The sequence below is a fragment of the Lichenostomus cassidix genome, chromosome 1Aa, assembly GCF_008360975.1.
Source record: "Lichenostomus cassidix isolate B80296 chromosome 1Aa, HeHo_3.0, whole genome shotgun sequence".
NCBI classification, from domain to species: domain Eukaryota; kingdom Metazoa; phylum Chordata; class Aves; order Passeriformes; family Meliphagidae; genus Lichenostomus; species Lichenostomus cassidix.
Genome location: NC_139480.1, coordinates 25,555,722 through 25,565,686, shown reverse-complemented (window position 1 = coordinate 25,565,686; position 9,965 = coordinate 25,555,722). Strand labels below are relative to the sequence as shown.

The 9,965-nt window shown below is 43.6% G+C and overlaps 1 protein-coding gene across 1 annotated transcript; it reads right to left on the bottom strand.

The window, feature by feature from the left end:
* Positions 1 to 666: 666 nt before the first annotated feature.
* Positions 667 to 5,150, bottom strand: GPR85 (G protein-coupled receptor 85). Its single transcript, XM_085042960.1, has 2 exons — positions 5,014 to 5,150; positions 667 to 3,356 (listed from the first exon to the last, which is right to left on the bottom strand). Exon 2 carries the CDS (start codon positions 3,179 to 3,181, stop codon positions 2,069 to 2,071), a length of 1,113 nt encoding a protein of 370 aa, XP_084899086.1. The 5' UTR covers positions 3,182 to 3,356; positions 5,014 to 5,150; the 3' UTR covers positions 667 to 2,068.
* Between the last annotated feature and the right edge of the window lie 4,815 nt (positions 5,151 to 9,965).

The following is a 9,965-nucleotide window of genomic DNA, read 5'->3' as shown; positions in this document are numbered from 1 at the left end:
GAAACATTCCTATTGGGATGAGGACTCATAATTTAAGCAATTTTTCGGTTTCAACACAGTATATAAAGCCATGCCTCTCAACCAATCAACCTCAGTATAAAAGTGTAAGTGAGGTCAAACAGATTGCTCACCAAATCTTTGATCAAGTTGTCTGATCACATATAGACACAACTGTCTGAATTGTTGCATATATTGTATAATGTTATCATACAAATTTAAGCATTTCCATTATTGACTGCTGCTTGTGAATGTACACATTAACTTGCTGGTCATAAAACTACAACAAAGGACAAGATATACCAATACTGAAATAAGACCTCTAGTCTTGTCTCTCCCAAAATTAAGAAAAATCTGTCTTCTTTATGACTGACCAACTAATGATGTTGTGCTTCAGATACACACATTTTCCAAAATTAAACTGTGAAGTTAATGTCAAATACTGTGTTGTAACTTTAAATATAACTGACATATTAGAACAGATAGATGGGTAATTATGATAAACTACACAATAGTGCTACTGCAGATAATATCATTTATCAATCCTGTGGTCCCCATCATTCATGCATTTACAGTTTGGGAATACAGTGACTGCAAAGGATAATAATTCATAATGGCTACATTCTCAGTACTTCATGCTAGCTCACTAGACAAAATAAAAAAGGTTAATTGTATAACTGGAAAAATGTAAAATTTTATTCCAAGAAAATTAACAAGCTACACAGGTAAATTTTGGCAAATGCAACTTTATATTGAAATCCACACATCTGTATCTTAAAGAAGGAAAGACTCACAGACTCTAATGTATTTCTAAAATACTAAGAAATCATATTATATGCTTTCACAAGTTAAAACTTAAATAATTTAAAACAACCAATACACCAAAATGTGCAGAAAATATAAACAAGACTGTGCCTTCAGTAGAATAAATGCTTCACAAATTGTGCAAGATATCATACTAAGGCTGCGGTCTCCCCATGACAGCTGTCTTAAAATATAAACATACATCAACTGCCTGTGTTTCTCAGAACAAACTAGAAAGGGCGGCACACCTAGAAAAAAAATCATATAATCCCAGTGATGTGCATATTGATTTTGGGAACCATTGGAGTAAAAAGGAAAAAAGAGGACTAAGTGATCTTTCATGCACTCCCAAATGACTGACCAGAGTTATTGATTCAATTTTCCTTGCTTATTTGCTTCAATGCTAAACAAAATGGAAGATACTAGATAACCCTTTAAGGCAACATGTGTTTATTCTGTATAATTATAACTGTTCAATTATGACTGGATATTATCATTAACGTTGCCTAACAGACTGATATCTAGCTTTTTAAAAAATATAAATAAGAGTCTATTAAACTTTATACCAAATCAGCAAAAAACACAGAATACAGTTAAATGTTAGTAATTTCACTGTTAAGGAAAATGGTAATTAGAAAGAGTAATATATTTGGAGAAAAAAAATTAAAGTCAAAATCTGAACAAAAATACTGCTTTGGAATGCTCCCCAAAACTTACTCACAAGGCAAACAGATTTGTAAGTGTGATAATCCAATAATGCATGGCACATCTTTAATCAGTTACAGTACTTGAGTCCCCAGTTTTCAGTCTTTGTAAAATAATAATTGTATGAAATGTTTTAAAGGTCTTCAGATGTCTAAAATTAGTTTTATCAACACATTAACCTCATATCAACTTAATTTATTAAGATGTCCAATGCTAATCTTTTTGATGTTCTTATTTTATGTAGTGATATACACAGCATTTAGCACTGATACTTAGCACCTGCTACTTTCATAATCTAGATTTCAACCACATAAAGGAATTCAGGGCAGTAGTTCAGTCCTTTGTTCTTAATTACAAACCTTCAGCAGTGGTCAGCAGGAACATGTTTAGGTTTGAAACAGGATTAGAGGTGAGCTATTGCAAAGACTGCAGAATGTTGCCCAAATCCTTACAGCTGCTGACATCCCATTCTTGATTTTCTCCTCAAGACATGGCTACAGGCCACAATTGCTTAGCAGAGAATGGTAGTGTTTCACAAGGCTAAAGATTTACAGATGCTCCCTCATATAACACAGTAAGGTTCCCTTGGTAACCTGGATTTTCTGCAGTAAAGAAGGGTTGTGCTGAAACAGCGCCTCAGCTCCCTGTTGGAGAAAATGCAGACAAAAGGATTGATTCCAGCTTGGGCAAAACTCATCCAGACAGCGGCCGTTAGAAATCCCCCAGGTACTACAGGCCCTCTTGCGAAAACTCTCCAGTAACAGGCTACCAAATAGGGACCCCACAAGGTCAGAAAGAGGAATGTCATGATGTAGAACATTCTGCTGATTCTCTTCTCCATTTTGAATTCATCTAAAACCAGTAGCCTCCTCCTGCCTGTGGTGTTCGCGTTCTGCCTGATTCCCAACAAGGTTGGAGGTGTGGGACCCCTTCCGAATCCAGCCAGCCAATTAGCAGCTGCTTGACCACTTGCTCCAGGACCATGAAAAGTCCAGTTCTGGCTCACTGCTGCAACAAACTGGACTGGCTTCATTTTCCTGCGATCATGAACAAAAAATATCAGCTTGAGGTAGACAAGCTGTGTGGCTAGGAGGATAAGGGCAAGAAGAAGCATAAATCCCAAGGAATCATTAGCCCTGAAGGAACGATGCTGGAAAGTGCATTGGTCTTCCTCCCTAATGAACGAGTAGGTGCCCACGTCTAAAACTGGGGGGAAAGCCATGGCTACAGAGAGAGTCCACACCATACAGATAACAGCCAAACAAGTCCAGAAGGTCAGTCTTTTCGTATAAAAACGGTGGTGGGCAATAGCTAAGTATCTCGTGACGCTTATGCAGAATAACATGAAAGCAGTGTGAAAGCAGGACAAAACCCCCAAAAAGGCAATCACTTTGCAAGTAAGAGTCCCATACGTCCAAGTAGAGCCATTTTTTACCGAGGTGAAAACAAATGGGAAACAAATTGCAGATCTGAGGATATCTGAGCAGCAAAGATCCAACAGGAAGTAGTAAGGAGCTCTATGCAAGGTCTTATCTTTGACTAGCAAAATGGAGATCAGAAGGTTACCCACCACACTGACTCCTATTATGAAACCCAGTGAAGTCAGTTTCAGAAAAGCTGTTAAAGGAGAGAGATTTTGTAAAATGTTGTCAGCTGCATGGCTGTAGTTCGCCATAGATGGATGGATGATATGTATATTGCCTCAGTCAAGTCTCATGATCTATATTTAAGAACAAGGAAAAAATAGATCCATACATCTTACTGAAAATGTAATCCACAAACAGAACTGATCTTGTGTCTAGTCATACAGTACATCCTCTTCTTTCTGATTTGTCATGCCATCAAAATATCTGAAAAAAAATCGAGCTATCAGTTCTTAAGTTAACACAAAATGATGTCAGAAAGTGCTAACAAAGATGTTAATTTATGGAGAACCAAATGAAGTTGTAAATTTGAGTACTATTGTTTGTTTTTAGAAAAGTGAGGCTTTTTTTTTTTTATACTTACTATTTAGTATGATTGACTATTGACAGATTTGGCTTGTTACAGTTTCAGGACTGACCAATACACCTTATATTTGGTAGCACATATAATTTCACACTTAAAACCTCAGAGATTTTATGAATCAAAAGATTCCCAGTTTGCAAGCCCAGGAGTTAATCACTGACATCTTTTTTAAAAATCCCCAAAGACTGCTGATATTTTGACATTACCTACATTTATTTTATGGCTACAGAATTTGTCAATGTTTTAAGAGGCAGCTGCTGTGTTGATATGGATCACACCCAAAGAAACCCTGCAGAATTTATGTTTTTTAACCCAAGTCACCAAAGCACATTAATCACACAGTGTTAGTTTATGCATTTTGTAAGAGAAATAGTATTAATTATCCCCCTCCCTTCCAGCTACGAACCATAATTTTATCGTTTAGGCTTTTAGATAAACAGGTATCTAGACAGTCGATAGCAGTATGCTTTAGGGTGTCGTCCCCCGGCCCCCCCTCCCTTCCCCCGTGCTTTAATGCAAATCGTTAAAACCTCGACATAATTCATAATAAGCAACCGTCAGGGTAAATACTGAGCAAATATAGGCAACACAGCCAAGATATAATGCCCATCCTTTCGGGAGGGCTAGTTTTGGTTATGCTTAAATAAACATATAAATTGGTTGGTTGTTTTTTTCGTTGGGGTTTTTTTGGCTTTTTTTTTTAGCTAATTAGGGCTTTCCGATTCCCATTAATCCTCCCAGTGAATCGCACCGGAACGCATTTCATGCAATAAAATAAAATAAAGAACTGTCCGTTGTTGCTTTTTCTATTTTTTTTGTTTGTTTTGTTTTGGTTTTCTTTTTTCTCCCTCCAGATCCAGGGACAGGAGCCACAGCAGGCATGATCAGGCTCCTTCGTTATTCACACGAAGTGTTTCCTATGCCACCTCGGGTGTACAAAGGATATTCCCACTGAATCCTAGCAAAATCCTTCCATTCTTACCGTCCACAAAAGAGCCTGATTGCTGCTGTGTAAACAGAGGCTGATCAGATCATGGCATCGTTTTAAAACCATGAAATCAGGCTCCCCCTCCCCCTCCCGCCAGCCCCGCCGCTCCCCCTCCTCCGTGGAGCTGTCCCCGCGGCGGCCGGCCCTGCCTCCGCACACACAGCCCGCACGCTCGCAACGCACCCGCCACCGCTGGCACACTCGCACGGCCGCTGGCACACGCACACACTCACGGGCACGGCCGCTCCCCGCGCCCGGCCATGCAGGGCTGGACTGCGCCGCGCTGCAAGGCGGCCCGGGTGCCGCTGCCTGGCATCAGCCGCATCTGCCGGAGCCGTGCGAGAGCCCCCCGCGGCGGGGAGCTGGGGAGAGCGGAAGAGGCATTGTCTATGAGGGCTTCCATCATGCCACTTCTTTGGAAAGCACCCCCCTGGCCCCTGAGCGGGAGAGCCCTCTCCGCACGCACCTGCAGCCGCGGCAGCCCTCGGCGCCCCCAGCCCCTCTCCTCCTACCTGTTGGTGCCGGAGATCCCCACATGCCAGAGCTGCTCCTTCCCGCCGACCGGGGGCTGCTTTACCCTGGCGGTCTTGTCTATTCTCCTCTGCCGTCATTCATTCTTCTTTCTCTCAATCCTTTTCCTTTTTTTTTTCCTTTCCTTCCTTTTTTTTTTTTTTTTTTTTTTTTTTTGCCTCGGTACCTTGGCTGAATATCCAGTCAGTGGCTCGGGCGGCGCATGCTCGCCGCGCCTCCCCCCTGCGCGCCGAGCTCCGTCCTCCCCTGTCGCAGCGCCACAATCTCTCCCAGTAACGCAGCAGCGGCGGCCACCTCAATGAGGGCACGGCAGGCTCGGCGGCGACAGCCGCTGCTGTCTCAGAGAGGGCACGACAACCTCCGCGGCAGCAGCAGCGTCCTCAGTGGTGCGCAGGCAGCCCCGGCGGCAGCAGCCTCCTCAGTGAGGGGAAGGCGGCATCCTCAGTGACGGGAAGGCAGCCTCCTTGGCAGCACGTTCCCATCGCGATGCATAGCCGAGCTGGATTTATTGGCGAGCCCGGGCAAGCCAGTGAGGAAAGGGAGGGGAAGGAATTAGGTCCTGCGCTCCTTGTTTATGCCTCTGGGCTCCCCCTCCCGCCCCATTCGCTTACAACGGGGGTCTGGAAGCGCCCGCCGCGCTGCGCGTCGCAGCCTGTCAGGAGAGGGACCGGGCGGTTTCTTCAGCTGCCGCTGCTTGATCCTCCCGCTCGTGGCTGGTTTTCCTTCCTCCCGATTCCCACCCGATGAATTCCTTCTTCCAGACCCCCGAGCCAGGGAGCGCTCCTTAACAAGTGCCGTTGTTCGCGGAGGGCGCATTCGCCGCGGGGCCGTGAGGACACCGCAGCTTTCTCCCTCGCAGCCCGCGGAGCGGCTTCCCGACGCGCAGCCCGAAGCCGGCGCAGAAGTGTCAGCGCGCTCGCTGCATGGCGGCGGGGACGAGTCTAGTGTCAGCCTGTTCCGTCCGCGGCAGGACCGGCGTTCCCGTTGGGCGCGCAGGGCGGCAGCGGCGGCCGCCGCGGAGGAGCGCCCGCCCGAGCCGGCGGCCGGCGGGGATCGATCCCGAGCCGTCCCGATGATGTCATGCGGGCCGGTGGGCCGGGGCGGCGGCGCCGGGAGGCGGCGGGTTGTAGCCTAGGCCGCCGCAGGGGCCTCCCGCCGGCCCCCGCACCCGCTGGCGCTGACCCTCGCCGGTGCCGCCGCGGCAAAACCGGGAGGAAGCGGGAAGGGTTGGGAGAAGGCTTGATCCCTCCGCCCTCCCGCCTCTTCGGTTTGTATGCAAGTTTATCCGGGAGAAGTGGGAACATGAAAGCCATGCCCCAAGAGTAATTCGCTTTGGCCGCAAGGCAGCTGAGGAACAGCTTGTTTTGGGTCGAGAGATTTGGATCCTGAGGAACTTCTTTGCTGGGAGCTTCCATTCAAGCCAGAATAAATCCTTCTGGGGGACAGATTTATGGGGTTGATTCATAATGTGTGTCACATCTGTGAGACCGTTAGTAGACTACAGGCATTTTTTAAGGCTGTTGTCAAGTTAGGGTTCTTTTTTTTGACACTCACTAAAAGGCATTGGAATTGGTTGCCAAACCACAAAATTAGCTTCAGTAGCAACCTGACCAAGCCTAGAGGTCTGCAGCCACTGGAAAATATAGTTATTTAAAACCAACATTGCACTATTTCAAGGATGTGACTTGTTTCCGATAAAATTTATTGTTAGAAAACTCACACAAAGCTCAGGTACCACATAATTTTTTTTTTCTGAAAATGTAATTATGAGGACATATTGGTGCTCATCTTTGGGGTGGCAGAGGTTAGTTTCACTTTAAAAAAATTGCCATTTTTGGTGGTTATTGAAGTTACTACTTCAAGTTGCAGTTCTCATGTCACGATCACCTAAGATACGCAGACCCCTCCAAGTATCCCTTTTCTGTTGTTAAATACATTTACCCACAGCAACATAAACAATGACCTTTGAAATAATTCCTAAAATGTGAAGGGCAAGGAAGTAGCTAAGCCAGCAAGGGCGGGCACTTTAATGGTCTGCCTAATATAGGAAAGAATTCCCCAAATGCCATGCATGGAAATGAAACATTTGCAATGCAAGGTTAGGAAGATGTATAATATGTGATACTGAATGACTATAGTATGGTCATGGCCAGGGCCTATTCTTACACTCTGATATGTGTAAGAATGATGATTTTCTGTTTAGAGTAAAAAATGCAACACAATTATCGTTGTTGTAAAATAGATCCAGTGCAGCAGCTTTTAACTTTTTTCTTTCTGGGCTTTCTTTTGGAGATGTTACACAATTATGTTGCTATATAAAATTTTAAAACTTGCTTTTCTTTTAGACGTGTAACAGACTTTTTAGAAGTAATCTGTGAACTTCAGAATTCATTCAGTGTTCAACCACCAGTTCAGCATAAATCCATTTGTCATAATAGGTGTAACCTGAGAACAAGTGTTCTAATTTTGTTCAAGAAAATGTAGACATCTAGATTGAAGTGACACATAACAAAGCTAGTTTCCTATCACAGAAAGCATTGAGAAAGAGATGCATTAGGGAGCAGATTATCTCATTCTGAGTCACAAATCTAAAGTCCATCATATGGCTTGAACTCTATTCTCTTTGTTGTTAAGGGTATTGTCAGCTAAGGGAATCCTTTGATACAACGTAAGAGATGTCTGGTGGAGTGACGTAATGCTGTGTTAAACTGTTGCACTTGGAGCAGGTCACATCCTCTATGGAGGAAAAAAATCCGAGAACCATGGGGTTGGGAATCCAGAAGGTGCAGGCAGAATGTCAGACAAACATGGCTCCAGGAAGCAAGAACCAGGAAATGAATGTGCAGTTGGAGAGGGGAGAAGAAGAGATACGGGAGGACAGGTGAAGAGGTCAGTGCTAACTAGTTCTTCAAAACAGCTGGACTAGAGATACGAAAGGTTCAGAAAAAAAAGTGTGAGGCAGCCCATGTTGCAAAGTGAGTGGATTAGGGGTAGCTGAGAAGATTTTCTTGGGGTTTTGGCACAAGTAAGGATGGTGAATCCTGAATAAATTGCCCACCACACAATATAAGGAGTGCAACACTAAGGGCAACAAGGAGGTTCGAAAACACAGAGGACCTGTGCCCCATACAGACATGTCAGAAGAAAGAAGTGATTACTCGTAGGAAAATAAACATCTTTCCCTGCCATTTCCCCCCGCCCCCCCCCCCCACTTGTGTACTGCTGTGTCCCAAGAAGGACAGGTAAAAGGAGAGAGTGTAAGTGAAGTACTAGCACAACAGTGTTCATATACCCCACTAGAGCTAGCAGCAGACTGATTAGAACTTCCACTAGAAAATGAGAGAGCCATTGCAACTTCCCTGATTTTCTGATTTAGATCAAAGATGAGAACCATCTGCAGGTTTGGACAATTCTGCTATGAAGTTCTTGACAGTTATGGTACAGAGCTCTTTCATTTTCTCCTCTTTGAGTTATTTAATTATCATGGCCAAGAAAATAATTGGTGAAATACTCAGATTTGTTGGTGCTGACCAAGGATCCTATGCTCCAATTCTTTGGAGTGTTTTTTTCAATTTAGGTACTATTCAAGAATGAGCAAGGAACTCTCTTTAGTGAGTTGTATCCTCTAGGTCCATTCCCAGGTCAAGACCATCTTTTTGGAGACCCCTACTTTGATATTCTCAGTCTTTGATATCATCTGCAGATCTGGACATTTCACTCTCATGAAGTGATGCTTGAGTGCACATGGCCAAGGAGCCAGGAAACTGAGTGCAGGAATCGGGCACAGTTGAATACTACTGCAGAGGAATTTGTTGGTAAGTAGCATTTGGGGTACTTGCCGTCTATTTCTTTTGAGGATATATGCCCTGAAATCCTATACCACAGTTGTGAACCAGGTGGGGATGCTGGGTAAGTGAATTCTCATTGTTATGAATGTTTTCCTCAGAATGTGAGAGGTTTTTGAGAAGTCTGACACTGAAAAATCTCACTAATGGAGTCTAAAGTAGAGATTGTGTTAGGAGACAGGCTAGTAGTGATGACAGTTGAAAAGATATTTCAAAATCTCTGGGTGAGATATTGGCCTCACTAAGGTCAGTAATATCTCTCATTTGTTTCAGTGGGATGAGGATTTCAGCATGGGGCTAGAATTTGTGGATAGCTAAAATCTTAAGTACTCATGTCCCTGTGTTTACTGACTGTCTTGAAATTTGTATATATGCAATGTCAACCCTGTCTGCACAATGTAAATTTAAGCATTGTAGGATTTCACAATATTTCTACAAAACAGGAGAGATAGTCTGCAAGGTGTGCCCACCCCTGGGCAAAGGCCAGCACAAGATTTATGTATTGCTAGAGAGACTGTGATAGATGCTACTAAAGCACATCCTTTTTCAGAGGGCTCAAGGAATTTTTCCAAAGGAACTTTCTTGCCCGTGCAGTAGATTTGTGCAACTTTGGAGTAGTGTTTAAGTAGGGCTTATATAATACAGAGACCTGTGTAGGACCCCTGCACAATAGAGAATGTCACCTGCAATATATTTGGTTCTTATCCTTAGTAAACTGTTTTCAGAGTGAAGACATTTGTTGGCAGTGTCTGGCTCCTGGTTTGGCTCTCAACACAGACATAAATTTCACCCCACAATGAAAATCTTTCTAGTGGTCTCTGCCTCAGTTATGCATGTTTTCACCTATAACAAAATTACAGTCATGTGACCATAAAAATTCTTATGGATAATAATTGTATTTTTAATGTTAATATTTAGCCCGATCCTCAGATGTTTTATAAATATTTCTCAAAAACATTTAATTCAGTATTTTATAAAAATATTTGATAATTGCACCTTGAAAATTAATTCTTGTTCTTAGAAGTGGGTCTGTGCTGCTCTTTTACACAGAAATAAATGAAGGTTTAAATGCAAATACTCTTGTCTGC

Coding starts and splice junctions, on each gene's coding strand:
- GPR85 (XM_085042960.1), bottom strand. CDS start 3,181: ATGGCGAACTACAGCCATGCAGCTGACAACATTTTACAAAATCTCTCT.